This window comes from Mytilus trossulus, chromosome 7 (assembly GCF_036588685.1).
Source record: "Mytilus trossulus isolate FHL-02 chromosome 7, PNRI_Mtr1.1.1.hap1, whole genome shotgun sequence".
Lineage (NCBI taxonomy): Eukaryota > Metazoa > Mollusca > Bivalvia > Mytilida > Mytilidae > Mytilus > Mytilus trossulus.
In genome coordinates, this window is record NC_086379.1 from 83,101,320 (window position 1) to 83,124,441 (window position 23,122).

The 23,122-nt window shown below is 31.8% G+C and overlaps 1 protein-coding gene across 1 annotated transcript; it reads left to right on the forward strand.

Moving 5' to 3' along the window:
• Positions 1-969: 969 nt before the first annotated feature.
• On the forward strand, positions 970-22,239 carry LOC134726726 (carbohydrate sulfotransferase 15-like). The gene is made up of 12 exons (XM_063591144.1): positions 970-1,061; positions 1,751-1,902; positions 2,488-2,591; positions 3,348-3,429; positions 3,749-3,962; positions 13,372-13,441; positions 14,046-14,253; positions 15,999-16,127; positions 17,208-17,364; positions 18,104-18,206; positions 20,068-20,215; positions 22,046-22,239. The coding sequence occupies exons 2-12, from the start codon at positions 1,752-1,754 to the stop codon at positions 22,237-22,239; spliced, it is 1,560 nt and encodes a 519-aa protein (XP_063447214.1). The 5' UTR covers positions 970-1,061; position 1,751.
• The last annotated feature ends 883 nt before the right edge of the window (positions 22,240-23,122 follow it).

Here is a 23,122-nt window from a genome sequence, read left to right on the forward strand (position 1 = left end):
GAGTCTATTGGATAGTGTAGCGGAGTTAAAACGCACACTAATATCTAGTTATTTTATTCAAAATTCTAAAATAAGAATATTTATGCATTGATTTGCCTTAAGTTTTTTCTGCGTTTTGATGAGTCTTATGTAGACGAAACGCGCGTCTGGCGTATAAAATTATAATCCTGGTATTTTTGATAACTATTTACACCACTGGGTCGATGCCACTGCTGGTGGACGTTTCGTCCCCGAGGGTATCACCAGCCCAGTAGTCAGCACTTCGGTGTTGACATGAATATCAATTTTGTGGTCATTTTTATAAATTTTCTGTATACAAAACTTTGAATTTTTCGAAAAACTAAGGATTTTCTTACCCCAGGAGTAGATTACCTTAGCCGTATTTGGCACAACTTTTTGGAATTTTTGGTCCTCAATGCTCTTCAACTTTGTATTTGTTTGGCTTTTTTAACTATTTTGATCTGAGCGTCACTGATGAGTTTTATGTAGACGAAATGCGCGTCTGGCGTATAAAATTATAATCCTGGTATTTTTGATAACTATTTGACCTTTAAGTAAAATTAAATATATTCACTAAAAAATATTCAATTGATATTTTCCCAAAAAAATTCAATAATTCATTAGACCTTTGTACTATAGGTATCACCACACACTGAACAGCACAACAATACAAACCAGAAAACACACAAACCTCAAAGAAATGCGACATATACACAAGAAGCAAATAAGGACAAACAAACACAGACTAAGCAACACGAACACAGAAAATAAAATCAGGAACCGGCATTAACACCAGTCAATTTTATATCTGTTGTGCTGCAATAATTTATATGTTATGTTATTAGGTTTTAGAATTTCCAATGAAGAAATAAGTTACCAATATCGATGTTTTACCTTTTTTTACACGGAAATAACATTTTAAAACATAACACTTTTGTCTCAGATTACGGTAAAATCAAATTTCTTTTTAATGACTGCGGCATGTGCAGATAAACTGTATAGAGTACATGTAAGAATTAACACCTTTCACAGAGAAATACAAACAACTTTAGTTGAATAAGGTAAGTTTTAATATTACTTTATTATTTTATAATTATAAAAATTGGTATTGCCATATAGAAACTCATTATGAACCTAAATAAGTATTAAAACGGTGTTTTTGAAATTGCCGTTTGGGAATGAAAGCCTATACTCTTTTTGCGAAATGAGAAAATGCAGTCCAAAAATTTCGGTTCAACAAAGTTACTGAACGAAATTATACAAATATCTTGTTTTCATTCAAAAATATTTATAGAAAGTATATATTATTGTGCAAACATTGTTTCAGCGGTGAACTTTTGTTTTAATTTGAATATGTTTAGAACGTTTAGGTTCAAGTTGCCTCAGTTATATTCAGCACAACTTTTTCGGTTTTTAGTTCTCTTCAATTTTGTAGTGGATTTGGATCAAACTGTTTTTTTTTTATCGCAACTAATGAGTCGTATGCAAAAATAGAATTCAGAGGACAATCTTTAGATTGAATTGAATTTTATTCAGATAAGAATAAAGAGTTATAGCATTATTGCCAATTGAACAACTACCCACATAAAGTTGAAAAGGGTATGTATGTATGCAACTATATGTCAATGTACGGCATTCAACAATTATCATTATTATATATTCCGTATAAGAGGCCATAAAAGGCATCGGCAACATTGAAAGCATTCAAACGAGACGTCTTATCATGATTATCTTATCTATTTTTTGTTAGAATGAAGCTGTTTATTTTTGTGGTTTTTGTAATGGCGGCTGAAGCTCTTGATTCTTGTTACACGAACACAGAACGTAAAAACATTGAGGAACTTCAAAATCATATCCTGGCTTTCACGAAATCTGTTGACACTTTGAAAACTGACCTTAAAGGTGAGTACTTACCAAGAGCTTTTACAATTTTATAACATATACAACACGTTTTATACAAAAAGTGTTTATGGTTAAAGAAAAACCAGGTATTTCCAACGTTAATAATCTATCGTTTTAAATTCAAGTTACAAATTTTTCTTAAATTATTTTTAACTCGAAAAACGAGTCTAGATCAAATTGCCAATTATGCTAAGCCAAGTATGGCTTTTGCTTTAAACAAAATTGATACTTTAAAACCATTGTAAATTTGTAAAACCTTGAATAATACTTTTTATATCTTTATTTCATCTTCTAAGTCATCATAAAACTAGGATAAACTTTATTAAAGATCTTACAAACAGCATTAACACAAACTATAAAGCAATTAGTTATTTCATTTGACACATTAGAAGTATATTCTTAACCAGTCAACTTCATATTTCATTCTGAATATCAAAACTTTCGATCTTGTCATTTTCAAATTAAAAAAAAAATAATGGCATGTTCAAAGGTCATCGTTGAAATGAAATAAAGGTACGGTATAACATAAATAAGATCCCAACCTGAAATTGAAAAACTACGTCTTGTTTTATTATTCATTTAAAGGGAAATATACAGTCTTGAACGGGGGATGCCATAAAGATTGGAAGCCTTTCAGGGACCATTGTTATTATTTAGTCAAAGAAAAGAAAACGTGGTTTGAAGGAGAGGTATGAGTTTCAAGATTCTTAAAAATCTACTTTTATTTTAAGTGATAGTTATTCATGAATATAATGAGAGACGATAAAAAGGGATTTAAAACTTATACGAAGTATGACAAGGTCCTTTTTTGGCCTTTTAACTGTAAAATTACAATGACTATCTACTACATTTATAACTCTCAACAGATGTTCATTAGTCACCATTTATCAGAAATCAGTAATGAAATTTTAAGTTTGTTTTATATATTTATTTTGATGCCTCTAAACTTAAAAAGTCAAAACAATTGTTTCATTTTTTCGATCTTTCAGTTAAGTTGTGTACTCAAGATACGAGGAATGGGAAAATATAAATTAAATGTTTATGTCACAATAAGTATTATGCAATGCTGATCATTAGAGTCAAGTCTCGTTTTGGAAGGGATTTTTGATAACATTTGTTATATGACTTGTTTATATTATTCGTTTCAATAGTTAGGATTATATCCCACCAGGAACAGCTCTGGTTTTACGGTCGTGCTTTGATAGAATATTATGTTTCTTAAACCTTTTTATTTTGGATCCTTAATATTAATGTTTCGTAGGTAATATTCATTCATTATATGTAGACTAGCACATGGTGTGCATAATACTTTGAATTAATCAATGTTATACATTGTACAAGTGTATGATTGATTTATTCCACATTGATATTACTCCTTATTTTATAGAATTTAAATTATCTAGTTGTTGTGCAGTTGCATATAAATGTCTTTTTCTTAACTTTAGAGATTTTGCAAGAAAGAAGGCTCGTCTTTGGTTAACGTAAAAGATAAAGATGAAAATAAATGGTTACAGTCACAGTTCAAAGGTAGAAATTAAAGAATAGTAATAGCAAGTCTCAAAAGGAGAACATTAAATGTAACAGTCACAGTCACAGTAAAATAAAACAGTTGAAAAGACAAATAAATGATAACATCTAAAGTGAAAAAGAAAAAGGAATTAGACACAAACAGTAATAAAAAATCAACTACATTTTGCGAAAGATGATTACAAGTTTTTGAAGTTCCCGTTAAACAAATAGTAAAGTGCTTTAAAGTTATTGAATGCAGTTTATTTTTTTTTAAATTGAGAGAAGACGCAGAGACTTCTAAATCATCTAATAATAATTTCAAATTGTTGTTATCTAGACGTGAAAGCGTTTTGGCTTGGTATTACGGATGGAGACTTGAAACATTGGATTAATGCAGTTGATTATGCTCCGACAACGTATTTCAATTGGGAATCTGGTCAGCCTGGAAATGGAGCGGAAAATTGTGGCATGTTTCATCCAGACAATGGTAAATGGCATGACTATCCATGCTCTACATATTTACATCCGTTTGTGTGCAAGAAAGATGTTAGGTTAGTACTTTATTTTTGGTTGTATCTTACTAAACACATATTTCCCTTTCAATAAACTCCAATAGAGATTCTTGCTTAGTCCGTATTATTCAATTGAATAAAGGAAAAAATATACTATATTTCAACAATATTTTATAATACTATGTGTGCAATTATTTTTAAATTGAGCATAAAATAGATTTATTTTTTTAATTTCTAATGACAAAACATGAAGTACTTTTTATGTTGCATGTCATCAGAGTTAGATCACGAGCTTGACATGAATGCATAATTTTATTTTACGTGCTGTGCGCGACGGTTCAAGTATACTGTTCATGAGAATAACAATGGATAGACCAATAAACTAGAAACGTTTAATTTCATTTTGTTAAATTGTACATGAATATTTAACAAATGATTTTATTTTTACATTACCCAACTGTTTATTTCTTCTCGTTTTATTTTTTTTAGATGAAAGATGTTTTCAAAAAGATACAATATAACAGTCGATGAATAACACGAATAAAACATATATTGACACACCATTAGAGTTATTAGAGTTGTTTTTGAAAATTCCTAGAAGACTTTTTATGTCTTATATCTGACTGTTGCTGCTTTTGGTGTCTTCTAATGCTGTTTGACTCAAATGTATCAAGATTCGACAGGACATAATTCAAAAAAAGTTTTTTCATTTACTTTGTTAGTCATTTTGAAAATCCGGATCTACGATTCTATCCTATACTGGTAGTTCATGCAGTCTTCAATAGTTTTTTACAATGTGTAGCCATGGCGTTGTCAGTTTATTTTCGATCTTTATGAGTTTGACTGTCCCTCTAGTATCTTTTGCCCCTTATTTATGTTGTTCAATTGAAATGATATTCAAGAGCATGCGTTTCTGATTATGCTTTACTTGATAGAGAGTTGCTTATAAGAAAACTATTGATCTACATGTTCCAAAAAGTGAAATTGAAGTCGTCTCTCTGAAAGTTTTAAAAACGCTGTCACAAGTTGGTTTATCATCATTGAGAATCTGATTACCACGAATATAGTCATTGGTCGCAACCACAATATGAAAATATATCATGTACTCGTTATATTGATTGTGACACTTATTGTATTTATCATATTTATCATGAGCAATACGATGAGTGCAACAAGAGAAAAGGATCTGTCTTTCAATCCGTATCAAATTCGATCACCCCTAGTTTCGTATTACCTTGGATTACGTTTATATTTTTTTAAATTTTCTAATGGCAATCTTGTTTTATCGGTAAAATCATCGCATAAACTTGTCCTGTTAAACGTATTTTAGTTTTGAATATCACATTCGGTCAGTTTTAAGGGTTATAATCAGGCATAGCGCATGGTTAACGAATAAGGTGATATGGTTTGTTTGTTCACATATCTTGTAAAGATAATGGAATTGTATGCGCCTTTCATACAAGTGAGGGGTTTAGCTTGCTATAAAACCAGGTTTAATTTACCATTTCCTACATAAGAAAATATATGTACCAAGTCAAAAATATGAAAGTGTTTGTCCATTGTTTTGGTGTGTTTGCACTTTCGATTTTACCATTTGATTTGGGACTTTCCGTTTTGAATTTTACTCGGAGTTCAGGGATTTTACTAATCTGTACTGAGTAATGCCTTATTCGGTTGGAATGTGGTTCGAGTTCAGTCTTCAGTTTTATGTGAAGTGGTTTGTAGACAATTGTTTTTCATTTCGTTGTATTTCTGTTGTTTATTTTTGTCATGGGTCAGTCAGTATTTTCCCCGAATTATTTCGAGCTTTGAATATGGAACAGAAGATGTGAAATGATTGCCAATGAGAAAACTCTTGAAATAATGACACAGAAATTAACAATTACAGTTCACTGTACGACTTCAACAATGAGCAAAGATTATACTGCATAGTTAGCTACAAAAGGTCACTGAATCACAAATTCAAACGAGATAAACTAACGGCATAATCTAAACAAAATATTAACAAAAACAATTATGTAAGACAGCAACAAGAGACAACTACTGAATTACAGGATCCTGATTTGGAATAGCATGTCGTGGAGTTAAACATTTTAGCGAGATCATAACCATCCCCTAACCTGGAACAGTGGTGTAACAGTACAATATGAGAACAAATTATAAAAATCAGTTGAAAAAGTCTTTACATATCAGATGGATACAAATAGAAATACACCAAATAAAATACAAGGTGGACGTGGCCAGGTACATTCCATCAACAAAAAAAACCCACTGCAGATAATGATAGTATAAAGTAGAATCACAATAATACTGAACCCAGAGGAAAATCTAATTGGAAAGTCCATAATCACATGGCAAAATCAAATGACAAAACACATAAAAAACGAATGGACAAGAACTGTCATATTCCTGACTTGGTACAGGCATTTTCAAATGTAGAAAATGGTGTATTAAACCCGGTTCTAAAGCGCTAAACCTCGTTCGCCGCTACTGACAGCTAGTTCAAAGCCAATAAAACTTAATACAAAAATCATTCCCCTAAAAGTAAATTATCAACCAGAACAACAAAAATCCAATGAATTCAGTGTAAAGACACTATTAACAGACAGCGAAATAAAATGACCTTGTGCAATGCAAAGATACAGATATCAACAGATTGTAGAGCCATGAATGAAAGTACGTATATAGTAAAATGACAAAAAATCTAAATTTCGAGGAAAATTCACAACAAAATCTGCCTTAGATAACAATAATATTTAGTTAAGTAGTTACTGAATTATACTACTAGTAAACATAAAAAATTCAAAGATCTCATCACAGAAGCCTTTTAGAATAAGTTTATATAAAGGATCGATAAGTGAACTAACTTTGTAGGTCGATTCTAAATTTCGGGCACCAACATCTCCGAGAAAAAGAGGATGTGATATCCCGCTTAAAATAATTTTCTACAGGTATAAAACAGAGCGACGAAAAGGGGGACATTCAAACTTTTAAATCGAAAATAAACTAACAAGGCCTTGGCCACAAAAAAAGACAAACAGACAAACAATAGTACATAAGACACAAAATAGAAAACTTCAGACTAAGCTAGACGAACTTCAACAAAATCTGGGGGTGATCTCAGGTACTCCAGAAGAGAACGCAGATCCTGCTCCACAACTTCATACTTGATTTGGCGTTTTAAAATGTTGTGACTAGAACGTCAATTTGTAGAGGTTTTTTTGAAGACGAAATGTGCCGCGACTGGCGTACAAAATCTTTACCCTGATATCTATGATGAGTTTATTTGCCCTTATTTTACGATGTTTATATATCCTAACTCGTTCGTCATTCCGTCGTCTGAACGTTATCAATATATTGCTGGTAAATATTACGTCAATGATTACGTTTTCAGAGATTACTCAAAACCTTAACACAATCTTTCATAGATATAACGTTTCGGGTTTGAAGTTTGGCTGTACCTGTAGAACGGCTTTGCTGATTACTGTGGATTCATTACAATTCGTTAGATACCAATTTCGTGGGTTTCGTTGGTACAGGTTAACAACGAATTCAAGTGTTTAGCGAATATCATATTTTCAATAGGCTTTGTATACGGAGATTGGCAACACAAGATATCAACGAAAATGCAAGATTTCAGCAAACCAAGGAAATTATATTTTTGAAAAACTTGAGAAGTTGTAGAATGAAGGAATGCCGTTCATAAAGGCATATATTTTTCTTTTTCTATACTTCTATTTGCATTGGAGTTTTAAAGTATTTTCAATGTGTAGCTTGTTTATGCTTTTATTTGTATTTCCGAAATGGATGATTTGACCCACAGAAAACTACTACTGTATCTAGTTTTGATACTAGCGTTTTAAATGAAATCGGAGTTTTTGTTATTTTACTATTTGCTCAAATATTGAACTTAAGAGTTTCTGTATTCAAAATCGCAATTTGTAATATTAGTAAGAAATCTAGTTAGCAGTTGTAGATTGTCATTTTTGAGGATTGGATTAAGATAACAGATCTTTGATAGATACTACTCATTAATTCACAACGTTTATTATATAAATTCGGGAAGATTTAAAGCTCGTCGTATAAACTGCTGGCTGAGTTTTAATTCCCCGAGGGTATGACCAGCCCAGTAGTCAACACGTAGGTGCTGACAATATATTGTCATTGATATGGTCGTATTGATGAATTAACTGTCTACAACACTTTAAAGTTTTGACATACTAAGGCCTTTCTACCTCAGGAATAAATAACCTTAACTGTATTTGGCAAAACTTTTTTTTCTTGGTCCTCAATGCTCTTCCACTTCGTACTTTATTTACCCTAAGGCTTTTAAAATATTTTGATTCGAGCGTTTCTGATGAGTCTTTTTTTTAGACGAAACGCGCGTCTGTCGTAAATACAAAGTTTAATCCTGGTTTCTTTGATGAGTTTATATACATCTGTTTTAGTCTGATTTTTAATTCGATAGAACCATTTTTCTTATTCTTCAAGAACATAAGTTCCGTGACTCCTACATTTGTTTATATTTCGGAAGTACATTTGCATTTATGAAGGCAATTTCTTCATTGAAAATTCCCCTCAATCCACCATTTTCTACATTAGAAAATGCCTGTACCAAGTCAGGAATATGACAGTTGTTATCCATTCGTTTGATGTGTTTGGACTTTTGATTTTGCCTTTTGATTTTTGATTTTCCTTTTTGAATTTTCCTCGGAGTTCAGTATTTTTGTGTATTTACTTATTACCCCTCCCCCACTACAACCAAAAAGGGAAAAAAATAATAAAAAAAAATAAAATAAAAAACAAAGAACACAAAGCATAGCAAACAGTTCATGTGTCTGTCCCAAGTCTGTAATTTTTGATATGTGGCTGTCATTCGGAACAGCCCCCAATGATGACCGGTGAATAGAAAAAAGGACATTGTTTTTTTTCGACCAACAGAAAATCACTTGCTAAATATTTCAATATCATCAGACTGAAAACACCGTTAGCTTAACCAAGAGTTTTGTAAAACAAAATAAACAAAAATCAAAGTAAACTTCATGCGGTTTATTTAAAGTCAAAGTCCTTTTCCATTATCAACATTTTCTCATCATACACGCAAGCAAACTAGATCAAACAATATATCATAAAAAAATCAATAATTGTACAATTGTAACGTTGTTTTACAAAATATAACTGAAAAACCCGGAAGAAACACAGGAATAAGTGTATCCAATTCACAACCTTCTAACTGTTGCTGTCAACATAGTGTTTACCTCACGCTAGAGTATCCATTCCCTGATAATTGTTTTCCAATAAATCTTAATCATTCTCGGGTGATATTATCCTTCAATTACACATTTGTAATGACCCCGAAATGTGATATTTGTTTTTATTTAAAAAAACAAAACAACAACCAACGATGACAACCAAACAAATTCAAATATTATAGGTATAAGAAGATGTAACACTATGACCAAGGCAACTATCTATAAAGGACAAAAAGATAAGAGTTTAAATAGCTAAAGACCACTGTTTTCAACAATGAACATACACCATAACTTGTATAATCTTTAAAAGGCTCCGGCATGACAAAGCAACAATACCCAATAAGAGACATATCAAGTAACTTCAAAGTTTTAATTTGTAACGAGGATTTGTTTTATTTCAATCGATTTATGACTTTTGAACAGCCGTATACTACTGTTGATTGTATTTACTTTTACAAATTGTGACTTTGATTGATAGTTGTCTCATTGGCACTAATGCCATCTATTCTTAACCGCTGTGGTTGACAAAAATGGTGCACCATATATATTTCATTACAATATTAAGATTAATTTATCAATCTGCTTTGCACTGGAAATGACTTGCATTAAGGTGAACGACCTACATGCATCGGTGATTTCATGTTCCTGGTAAAACCAAACGTGATAACTACCTATTAACTACCTAGTTAAAATAAATTACTTATTCGATCACTTCGATGTTTATGCTTGAAGCTATAGAAATAGTCCTCAAACTTAAAAGTGTCCATTAGGTAATTAATAATTTTATCTATATATAACGTTGATCGAAATTTAGAAGGTTTTAATTTGAATGGCAACTCAATTTCCTTATTATGATTTTCTACTCTGATTAACATTCTGAACCTCAGGTTGAATCCACCATTTTCTATATTCAAAAATGCCTGCACCAAGTCGGTAATATGACAGTTTTTGTCCATTCGTTTGATGTGTTTTATCATTTGATTTTGCCATTTAAAATTAAGGAGGATTGTTAAGTATACACGACATTGGTCTTTTGAAGCAATCAATATTTCAAATAACAAATGAACCCATAGTGTCATTAAGTCTCTTGTGAAGAGTTGTCTCATCGGTAAGCATACCACATTTTTTTGTTGCTTTTATTAAATATTCATTTTCAAACTGATCTTGAAAGAAAAGACTGTTTCAGAGAAGTTGGCTGATTTGATATGACGGGCTTGTATAATCTCTTTCAAAAGAACGAATTAATTTATGTATTGTACTCTATTTGAAAAACATACAATGATTTATTAAAATATATTTAAAAAGTCACAAAACAAAATATTGACAAAGTAACTAATGACAATATGACACAAAATCATTCTCCGTTAAAGTAGTTTATCACATTGATGAGTACTTAAGTTTAGTTTAAAAATATTTTATTTGCAAAAGTAGCAAAAGGGATAAGACACATTTTATAACAACATTTTATTCATAAAAATCCTGTCTGTATATCATCAGGAATCATTATCTGTTTAAAATATATACTTCTCATTGGCTAAAAGTATAGGAAATCCTCATTGATAAAAAGTTGTATCGCACCGCGGGTAAATTATCACGTTTTGATTGGTTAAAAGCCATCACGTGGTGAGCCCTATGTATCCATGGCGGTTAGTTAAGTTTTTAGGGGGTTCATGAAGTCACGTCTACTGTAGAAAAGGTTCAACATGCGATGAATTCGATATACAGACCTTAGAGGGCAAATAAAATCAACAAGACATTTTGCCTCTTGCCTCACCCTCTTTAACTAACACTCCATGGATCCATAGGGGTCAGTAGCAAACCATATAACTTACAATACTCACTGCAGCATAAAATATCCAATAAGATAATAGAGTCTTATGTAGACGGAACGTGCGTCTGGCGTACTAAATTATAATCCTGGTACCTTTAATAACTATTTACACCACTGGGTCAATGCCACTGCTGGTGGACGTTTTGTCCCCGAGGGTATCACCAGCCCAGTAGTCAACACTTCGGTGTTGACATGAATATCAATAGTGTGGTCATTTTAATAAATTTTCTGTTACAAAACTTTGAATTTTCGAAAAACTAAGGATTTTCTTATCCAAGGCATAGATTACCTTAGTCGTATTTGGCACAAGTTTTTGGAATTTTGGATCCTCAAAGCTCTTCAACTTTGTACTTGTTTGGCTTTATGAATATTTTGATATGATCGTCACTGATGAGTCTTATGTAGACGAAACGCGCGTCTGGCGTACTAAATTATAATCCTGGTACCTTTGATAACTATTCACACCACTGGGTCGATGCCACTGCTAGTGGACGTTTCGTCCACGAGGGTATCACCAGCCCAGTAGTCAACACTTCGGAGTTGACATGAATATCAATAATGTGGTCATTTTAATAAATTTCCTGTTACAAAACTTTGAATTTTCGAAAAACTAAGGATTTTCTTATCCCAGGCATAGCTTACCTTAGCCGTATTTGGCACATCTTTTTGGAATTTAGGATCGTCAATGCTCTTCAACATTGTACTTGTTTGGCTTTATGAATATTTTGATATGAGCGTCACTTATGAGTCTTATGTAGACGAAACGTGTTTTTGGTGTATAAAAAGTAAAATCACCAAAAAACTGAACGCAGAGGAAAATCAATTCGGAAAGTCCATAATCACATGGCAAAATAAAATAACAAAACGCATCAAAAACGAATAGACAAGAACTGTCATATTCCTGACTTGGTACAGACATTTTAAAATGTAGAAAATGGTGGATTAAACCTGGTTCTATAGCGCTAACCCTCTCTCTTTAATAACAGTCTCATCAAATTCCGTTATATTTACATGATGCGTTAAATAAACAGTCACAATTAGTAAAATAGTCAAAATATGGGTACATCAGTCATAAAGTTTCTCTGTTTTTCCTTTTTTTAGTGTATTTGTTTTTAGGGAAATTTATTGAATATTTCAATTTATGATGTCACTTATGATAATTAGCAACTGCAAAACCATATGCTATATTTAATATAAATCAGGGAGAAGTTTTAAAAGTAAAAAAAGTATCATGAACAAATACTAGAAAAATGGATTAGGATAAAAAGTCATATCGTAAAACAATTGTTGACATTTGATTTCAATTGATCCAATGATTTAACAACGCAAGAGATATTACATTCCCCTCTGCCTTCATATTTATGGGTTGATAAATCATTGTATCAACCTCATCAGAAGTCAATTATTATATATTGTCACAAAACAATGGATATTTTTTTTTATCAAATATCTACCTACACGTTAATAAAATCACCGGTATATAAGCCGAAGGACAGGCAAATTCATTTACGGAATGGCTGTAATATAGTTCCTCTCTATGAAGCATAAAAATGTGGTGCACAATGAATAACACGCATAGTCTATGGAGAAATTATAATATAAAAAATGTTATGCACACTAAATAACCCGCGTAGGTGATTATTTTAAAGTTTGCACCACATATATATAATTTATTACATTTTAATATTTTGATAAATTTATCAATTTGTTTTTCACCGATAATACCTCACATTAAGGTGAACGACTTACGTGCATCTTGACATCTTAATCAGTGATTTGATGTTCCTGCTATAACTATTTTAGTAATTTTTTCGATTACCTCAAGGAATATGCGTTAAACTGAACAGATGTTCTGTAGGTAAATAATAATTCATTAATATATTACGTTTTCTACTGTGATGCCAAAATTCAATGTATTATTTTTCAACATTCTTATCAATTGTCTATTAAGGTTTTGGGCATTTTATATGTTTTTGTAATTTTGACTCTGTCTTTATTTTCTTTTTGAAGGTTTTGAATGAATTCTTGTTTGAACGAATACAAGAAAATCGGCAAGTAGATTTTTTTTTATAGAATGTGAATTTTCATAAAAGAAGAATTATTATAACCCAAAGCAAGAAATTTATGTCTACGGTTATATGATTTTTTCTTTCTTTCAGACATACTATGAAGACCGTTAATCTGGACTCAATGACAACATGGAACATTCTTGGCGATTAATTCATCGTTGTAATACCATGATAAGAATTCTAATAGCTTATATACTTATTATTTTGATTGTGTGTGTCTTAAATAAACTGAGATTTATTTTAGAATTCAGCGTGTATAACAAAAGTCAAACAAACAGATCAATTGGATTTAACAGCTGGAAGTTTCAAGAGAAGTACTGCCAAAACAAAGGACAAAATACAAGTGCTGATGACATTCTGTGCATGGTTTGTATTTTAGTCAATTCTTATGTGAAAACTGATTTCAATGTTTATGGGAGGTCTTTGTTATTGTCAAAAATATTCACATTTATGATAGACCCATATTGGTTTAGTATACTTTCTAGACACCCATCTGTTGTCAACGACATTTTTAATCATTGAGTTGCTCCGTGTCTCCTTTATGACATTATAAATTTAGGATATGTGGAATAATTGCCAATGAGACAATTATCCAACTTGTTCAATGACATAGATTTAATAGACTAAAGGTTCCAGTTCGACCTTCCACAATGAACAAAACCAATACCGAGGTCAGCTATAGAAACGCAACAAAATGTTCAACAAATCAAACAAAATTACCATCAACCTGATTAATGACAACTAATAAAAGGAACGCAAATGAAACTAACAGCGAGGAACATAAACCATTGAACCAATGATTCTTGACTGGAAAACAAACACATATACAATTTGGCAGGCTTAAACATGTTTGCTAGTTATTAACCCTTCCGTCCAAGTTCTCAATAAAGTTGTTTGCCGCTTTCTCTTCATTCAAATCTGCAAAATGCAACGATTTGTTCATGAACTCTACACATCACAAATTTTTCAGAAACCATTTCAGTATTTGCCAAACTTTAAAAACCCTTGTTGGAGGGATGTGAACTATGCAATTAAATGTCTTCCATACTTTATGTTAATTGGGATAGACAAATCTGGAACCACGGATCTTTTCTCTAGAATAACCAAACATCCTGAAATAAAGGGGAACACTGGAAACCAAGAAAAAGAAACAAAATGGTGGAGCTGGTTGAGATATGGTAAGTATTCCAAGTTAACAATTAATGCTATGATCGAGTACGTACGCGCAAGCCCAGACGACGATTGACAGATTTTAAATGTATTTGTAAACGTGGTTTTCTATTTGTTCATTAGAATGAAGATAACAATATTATATGTTAAGCTAACGCGTCGCCAGTAACTTAATTTGCAACCTTCATCACACTAGTTGATACCGTCGGAGCTTAAACTACAGTTATCCCGGAATTACTTGTCATCTTATGTCGTAGAATAAACACAGAGTCGACTATAATTGAATTTTTTAAGTAAGTCTGGTCCTTGGTGTTTTGATTTTTTTTAGATCCTTTTTTATTCTTTCAAATAGTGTGAATAATTATGATTCAACTATTCATTTTAAGTGTATTGAAAGACTTCAAACAGGAACTTAAGAGGTTAGATAAGAAGTTGGAAATATCCTTTAACTTTACCTCCCGTTATATAGATCATGTTCAAAATTTGATGTCTATGTTAAACCCATCTATAACATGGTACTAGAGATAAATGATACAACATATACAGCCTTGTCTGCCTGATTTATTGGCTTACATCTAGAAATTGACAATGAGGGTCGGTTGAAAAACAAAACTTAAGAACAAAACAGATAAATTCAGCTTTCCAATTGTGAACTTTCCATTTCTATGCAGCAACATTCCAGCAGCACATGCATACGGAGTATATATCTCTAAATTGAGACGATATTCCCGTGCTTGTATCTACTATCATGATTTCCTTGATAGAGGGTTACTGCTCACAAGGAAGCTGTTAATCTAAGAGTTCGAAATAATGAAGTTGAAATCATCCCTTCGTAAAGTTTAGGGATGCTGATATGAAATAACCGTTTCGCAGATAATATCCGATATGCTCTTTATGTCGTCGAATTAGACAATTTACCGGGTTTGTCATAACATTAGCAACACGATGGCTGCCACATGTAGAGCAGGATCTGTTCACTCTTCCGGATCACCTGAGACCAGATATCTTTATTGATGGAGAGTTTATGCTTACAAGGAATCATTTGAATCAAGAGTTTTAAAACAGTGATATTTTTTTTTCAGACACCATAATGAGTTGATATACCGTTATGGATATTTTTTCACAGAAGACAACGGATATGTTCTATTTATCATAATCACAATTATGTCCTCTTTTTCGAATGTGACCTACTAAATCGATGTATGACCTTTTTTGTATTTACATGAGCACCACGATATCTGACGGAGCACGTGCGAACACTCATAGTTTTGTTCTGAGGGATTCATGTGCTATCTAAATTTTTAAGGGTTGTAATTTTTGGTTTTCAATTTGTAATGGCTGTGATGTTTATACCGTTAACATTCTTGTTTATCCTTTGTCATGTAAAACGTGTTTCTATTTTGAATTTTCTCAGTCGGTCAAGTTTCAGGAATATATTATTTACTTGATCGATGGTTTATCAATTTGGCGATGTATTAGGGTTTTACAGAAGCCATCTACCTATCCGCTTTATAATAATTAAATGATGTATTCAACTGTAATATTACATTGATATTCATCAACCATGAATGTCAGAGTTATATCAAGAGTTTTGTTCTCGTTTGTTTTTACGGAAATAACATTTATTTTGTAGTGCCAGAAACAACGTCATAGATCTTTTATATCACTACCAAGTTGCGTTAGTTGATTCGCATAAACAATAGGCTGTTTGGTATTTACAGTTGTCTTTATAGTTCCAGTCGTTTTATTTCAGGTTTCTGGTTAAGACAGAACGCAAAAAGACGACGACAAACCTTCTATGAGTACATATCATACTTTGATTCGTCAGCAGCACATAAAGGCAACACCGTAAATGATAAACGATATCATAACGTGATAACAGGTTAGTAATATTGAGAGAGAGTCCACTATACACTTGCACTGCACTGAAAATGCAATATCATTAGCATAGAAGAATAGAATGATATACAAATGGATGGAAATTATATATCACTTTTATATACATATTGATATAATATATAACAAAAACCCAGAGTGTTCTGATACAAAATAAGTATATCACTACAATATAATAGTTATTACGTTGACGTTGAATCACTTTAATTTTTTAATCACCCACACAGAAAAAGATATATCTATGCACCTTAACCAAACTTTCAGGTATAGAAATATGATTTTTTTTCTGAGACAAGTGATAGTGACAATCCACCAGAACTTGCGGTCATCCGATGTTCAGTTCTTCAGTTCAATTTTAACGTTGTGATATCATGTCTTCTACATAGATATAGGAAGATGTGGTGTGAGTGCCAATGAGACAACTCTCCATCAAAGTAACAATTTAAAAAGTAAACCATTATAGGTTAAAGTACGGCCTTCAACACGGAGCATTGGCTCACACCGAACAACAAGCTATAAAGGGCCCCAAAATTACTAGTGTAAAACCATTCAAACGGGAAAACCAACGGTTCTATGTACGTTTGTTCACAAAGCATGTGTTCAGCTACGGAATTTCGGAAATTTCGAGTTCAGTCTGAGTGTAAGAATTTGCATTGTTAAAATGAAATACTTACATTTTATATTTGATCGGAATAAATCGGTTCAACGAGTCTTTAGTTTTAAGTATACTGAATTTATGAACGTATAGCTCGTAATAAAGCAGCTGATAGTAAGAAAATGAATTCGGATGCAATGAGATCCATTTATTCACCTACAAAATTACAAACATTTGCAAACGAATTATTATTTCACTTTTTCACGTTCATAAATGATGGAAAATAAGTGCTCCTTTAATTAAATAAAATCGAATTCATTTTGAAGTATTAATCAATTAAACATATTTTATTTGCTTAGATATGCAAAAGATATGAAGCACAAGTTTATCAAACTTATATAGTCTTCTCCCTTGAACTATGCATGTATAAATAAACCCTGCCACAGTTGCTAAAAGTGTGTTTCTTTTCAGGTGATGGCACTCCAATGGATATGTGGTATTATAGAGGATGGCCACAGATACCACAAAATCTACATAAATCTGATCCAGAAGTTCTTACTCCACATCTAATAAGACATATTAATCCAGACATGAAATTTATAATTATTTTACGAAATCCAATAGACAGGTACTTGGATTATAAAATGTTGGTCATTTGATAATTTAACAACAAAAAAATACTTTAGTGATTGCACAGAACTAACAATTTCCATCCGACTTGGATCTTCTAGCTTTGATTTGATGTTCATACTTCAAACGTTACTGTTATTGTTCATTGTGTCATTACTATATTTTAACATAAATTCTTATATAGGTGTAAAATTGTGAATATGTATCCTAAAAGCTGTATCACTTTCGGAATAAAGTATTATTATTATTACTACGGTTCATAGGTCAACTATGTGTTGTTAATTGTGTAACTTATCGAATGCATGAACTATAGCTTGCCCATCAACAAATATATTATTATATGCAAGAAACTAAAACTAAAAATAATGCAAGACTAACAAAGGCCCGAGACTCCTGACTTGGGACAGGCGCAAATATGCGGCGGGGTTAAAGATGTTTTTTGAGATCTCAACCCTCCCCCTATACCTCTAGCCAATGCAAAAAAAAAACAATCGAACGCACGACAATACTCATAGTAAAACTCAGTTGAAGAGAATTCAGAGTCCGATGTCCGGATAGATATTCTATATATTAAAATAAAATGCAACATATTACGTTAAACCGTATTTTTGATTATTTCCAGTGTATTACAAATATTTTTAGGTTTTTAATTGGATTGCTCTAGCTCACTATTTCACTGTAGATAATACTCGAACTACTTTTTTCATATGCCTTTCAAAATGTGCAATTATTTGTAGATTATACTCGGACTACTTTTTCCTAAAACGTGGTGTTCCAACAAGTGCTGCATTTGATGTTGCTGTCAATTCATCTATTCAGATCCTTAATGAATGTACTCGTGTAAACAGTCCCCGAAGATGCCTTTATGATGCAAATCATATATATAAATGGGTCGAAAAGGTACTTCTTTGAATATTTACTGATTTGTGTAATAATATATTGGAATTCGAAGGGTGTCATTTAAAAAAAAAGAGTGTTCTAGTTATATCCTTTTATAGCGTTAATCCAATCGAGGCATCATGTGTTTCTATATTTCTCCATTTATCAATATTGAAATATTTTCCCTCAATTTAAGAGAATACGGTGACAGTAAATTATTGATATCTATTGCAAAAGAAATGACATTTTCCCTCAGAATTCTTTGGTGCGTTCCTGTTCATTTTATTTTTTTGCAAGTTTTTTTGCCAATTGTAAAATAAAGAGATAAATAGAAATAAAAACATGTTTTAAATTTGATATAGAATGACAAACCAGGTAAACTTAAAAAAATATGTTATTAAAAAGGGGATTTTAATATGCTTGATATGGAAAGTCACATTGAATCACCAAAAGCATCATGGATATATAGGTTGAATCTTGAATAAAAATATTGTCAGATGGCCATTTATAACTTTAAGATATTTATATGGCTAAGAAGACTAAGAAGACATGCCTAGTTGTTAATATTAATATGGACTAGAATAAAATTGATCAATGTTTACCAAATATAACATAGTTATATAAAAATGTATCAAAAAGCTAGATGAAAGAAGGAGAAGGAGGACAGACAGACAAATCAAAAACGAAATTAGAAAACAATTTATTTGAGGAAATAACTACAATTTTGTGTACATTAATTTTATTACAAAAGTATATGTTTAAAACGGTAATTTTATTCTGATTTGAATTTTCGAAAAACTAAGGATTTCTTATCCCAAGCAGAGATTACCCTAGCCGTATTTGGCACAACTTTTTGGAGTTTTGAAACCTCAATGCTCTTCAAATTTGTACTTGTTTGGCTTTATGAATATTTTGATATGGGCGTCACTGATGAGTCTTATGTAGACAAATGCGTCTAGCGTACTACATTATAATCCTGGTACCTTTGATAACTATTATTGATATAAATGATATTTTAAAAATGGAGAAAATTCACAAAGTGAAATTTTCTAAAAAAAAAATGGACGATTAAAGCAAATAGATGAGTCAACACTCTTAAAAAGCGCAATCCCAAAGGGATGGGTACACTGTCTGAGTTTAGGGAATTCCACGAGAAGACGAATCAATGTAAAAAGTAGTAATTCTATTAACATCTAATTCAATGAACTCAGTGGCATTTTGCCTTATCACTATAAACCAATAATAAACTGATATAATTTATTCGCAATATGCACAAATTATTACTAATTTGTGTAAAGACTCTCATAATATTTTTATATAAATATAAATAATAACATGGATTATAAACATAAGAAAATGTAATTTCTAAAACAAAACTTTGCTATGTATTCCAGTTTTCTTTTTTCCCAATAAAACTTAAAAAAGAGAATGTTTATAATAAGTTCCCAATATCGAACAGCGGTATACTACTATTGCCTTTATTTAACCATCTATGACAAACGCGTCGATATCAATTTTGAAATTATCAATTTCCTCCGCCCTGAAAGCAATATACAAAATCACCAGTATATGGGATTTGATTTGGTTTTTGTTGTTTAACGCCACTTTTAAGAACAGCATTTAGGCTTTTTCGTGGCGGCCAGTTTTTATTGATAGAGGAAGTCGAAGTGCCCGGAGAAAAGCACCGACCTTAGATACGAAAACCAGCATATTGGATAAACATTACCCAACTCATTCGGTATTGAAAAGCTTGCAGCTGCTATTCATAAAAGACTTTTCAAAATGAGAACCATTCTTTTGATAATGCTTAATTTTTTTCCAGGCTCGAATAAATGTTGGATTCTATAGTGTATATTTATCAGAATGGTTTAAAGTTTTCCCCAGAGATCAGTTCTTCATTTTAAGGACAGAAGATTATACCAAAGATATGTTCAATCACATGTCGAAACTATTTAAATTCCTTAAAGCAGGTAAGCTAACACATTGTAAAGATAAGATTGTTTGTTTTTCTGTTTAAATGGTTTTACACTAGTCATTTTTGGGACATTTTATCATGTTTATAGCTTGCTGTTCGGTGTAAGTTAAGGTTCCGTTTGCAGGCCGTACTTTGACATAATATGGTTTACTTTTACAAATTCTGACTTCGATAGAGAGTTGTCTCATTGGCACCTTATCTTCTTTATTTATATATATAAGATAACACTTTAGGAATGACATTTTATTACATATATAATACGTTGCCTAAACTTTAAATCTGCGTCTTAGTGTTTGGAAGAGTGGTCTGAGAAAATAAATTTAGACATGCATGCCTTATATTATATTGATCATGCTCAAAATCTATAATCGTTCCAATTTAACATTTTATGTTAGGTATGAAAAAAAAAAAGATGTGGTATGATTGCTATTGAGACATTTTCCCTCCTGGAACCAAATGAGGTAAAAGTTTTCTACTAAAGGTCACGTGACCATACGACCTGTTACAATGAGCAAATTCATACAACAAAGTAAGCTATAAAATGTCCCGCTATGACAAATGTGAAATAAGTCAAAATACATAAATAAAAGCCTGCTTTTTGTACAAAACTATAACGAAAAACAAATATGATACACAATAAACAAAAGACAACTACTGAATAAACAGCTTCTAACTCGAGGCAGCTGCATACATAATGTGCTTTGGCTCTAAACCCGCTTCTAAGCTCATATATTATCAACTATATTAATCCGTATTCTATTCGTTGTTAGCAACAATTTTCAGTATATGCTGTACTCAAAATTATAAGTGTTCATAATAACTAGAATCAATATAAATCTGCTTTGCTTTATCGAAAGTATTCTTTAAACTTGTTTGCATTTTCATTATCGTATGGTTTGTCATCTTTTTTTTTAAATGATCTTTCCAAAACTCTTGGATGGGACTAAATTTCTCAAAATTTCTCAAGATCAGAAAAAGTGTATATAAAAAAGAAGATGTGGTATGATTGTCAATGAGACAACTATCCACAAAAGACCAAAATGACACAGACATTACCAATTATAGGCCACCGTACGACCTTCAACAATGAGCGAAGCCCATACCGCATAGTCAGCTATAAAAGGCCCACTGAATTACAGGCTCCTGACTTGGGACAGGCACATACATAAATAATGTGGCGGGGTTAGACATTTTAGCGGGATCCGAACCCTCCCCCTAACCTGGGACAGTGCTATATAAACAGTACAACATACGAACGAACTATAAAAATCAGTTAAAAAAGGCTTAACTCATCAGATGGACAAAATTACAAGTTGACGTGGCCGGGTACTTATACATCCTGACACAAAAAGACACAATGAAAAGGTCTGAGAGTACTCGCAGTTATCTGACAGCTAGTTCAAAGCCACTAACAACTAATAAATAAAATCATGCATCTAAGACTAAAGTATGTTCAGTATAAAAAAATAAAAAACCAGCGCCTTTCAACATTTCACAATCAACAGTAGAAATTTGAAGGTAGTGAAACATGGACACTACTTTTATCATTGTGTGTCCCCGGGTAGAAAAGTGGACATGCTCCACTATTGACCAGACACCACTAAAGATTCGTTAAACGCGATTGATTTATTCTTTTCTTATACGGAAAAGTATAACACAACCGATAGTACAAACCATGTGTGCTAATATTTGTCTTGCAAGAGTTTTTCCTTAAAATCTATATATATGAAAGATAAAATTACATTTACAATTCATTGTCCTTTAAAAATAATGTTTGTAGTAGTCTATAGATTTGATCTCTAATGAGTTTTATCTTTACTTCTAGGTGAATTAAATATAAAGCAAATGAGTGATTTGGGAATTCTGTCAAAGAATCGTAAACATGTAACAAAAGTAAAACAGAAAGTTGCACCAATGTCACATGTAACCAGAAAAAAATTATTAAAATTATATACGCCATTTAATAAGGAGCTTTCAGCTATGCTAAATGATTCACGTTTTCTGTGGAAAGACATTTAACAGAAAAAAACCTTGAAAAATAAATATTCATAATGGACACCAAAGATCTCGTTAATTTCATAGACATATGGCAACAGTTATGAAATGCAACGCAGCTGAGTTATGGGAAATAATTCAAGGTTGTTTATGATGTGGAGTTAAGGGGATGGAATTGTGTTTTTGTTTGATCTATACTGAGATTGTTGCTATTTCTGTAGAAAGGTATGGTTACTGTATTTAATTTATTGAATGTCATTGTATTTGTCGGTTATGGATTATTTGCTTGTTATAAACACATGTCGACTGATAAAGCTGAATACGTTTCATGATTTTTATTGTTTTATTTTAGACAGATAAAGCATGATTGAAATTTTTTACAGGTCCGTCATACATAATTGATATATTTAAAATTTGTTTAATGCCCACCACTCCTTTAACAAATATATTGAAACACTTCTACCTCTGCTATAATTAACACATGATAAAAGGTACAGTGAATTGAGCTATATTTTTTTAAACAATTTATTAAGTTTTTGCCATGACTTTGTAAGTTTCTTTTCAATTATGAGTGTGGCGTTTCCTTTGGTATCGCTACATTGAAGACCTGTTGGTGACCTTCTGCTGTTGTTTTTTATTTGGTCGGGTTGTTGTCTCTTTGACACATTCCACATTTCCATTCTCAATTTCAATGGAGTAAAACGGTTGAACTAATTAACATTATAAACATTTTCCATTCCCTACTATTTTTGGTTTCGGTATCGGTATCGGTATCGGCTTATGGTGAACATGTCTAATAAGGAACAATGTTATGATGGAAAACTCCTTTAACTGTAGAATCTTTGAATGCAACAGTTATATAGCTAGACAATAGTTATTATTTACTATCATAAACAGTTAAACACCA

What these genes read in the sequence shown, in the direction of transcription:
- LOC134726726 (XM_063591144.1), top strand. Translation starts at nt 1,752, where the DNA reads ATGAAGCTGTTTATTTTTGTGGTTTTTGTAATGGCGGCTGAAGCTCTT. An exon ending in TTTGAAAACTGACCTTAAAG is followed by an intron (nt 1,903 to 2,487) that starts GTGAGTACTTAC and finishes ATTCATTTAAAG; the next exon opens with GGAAATATACAGTCTTGAAC. An exon ending in ATATCATAACGTGATAACAG is followed by an intron (nt 16,128 to 17,207) that starts GTTAGTAATATT and finishes GTTTCTTTTCAG; the next exon opens with GTGATGGCACTCCAATGGAT.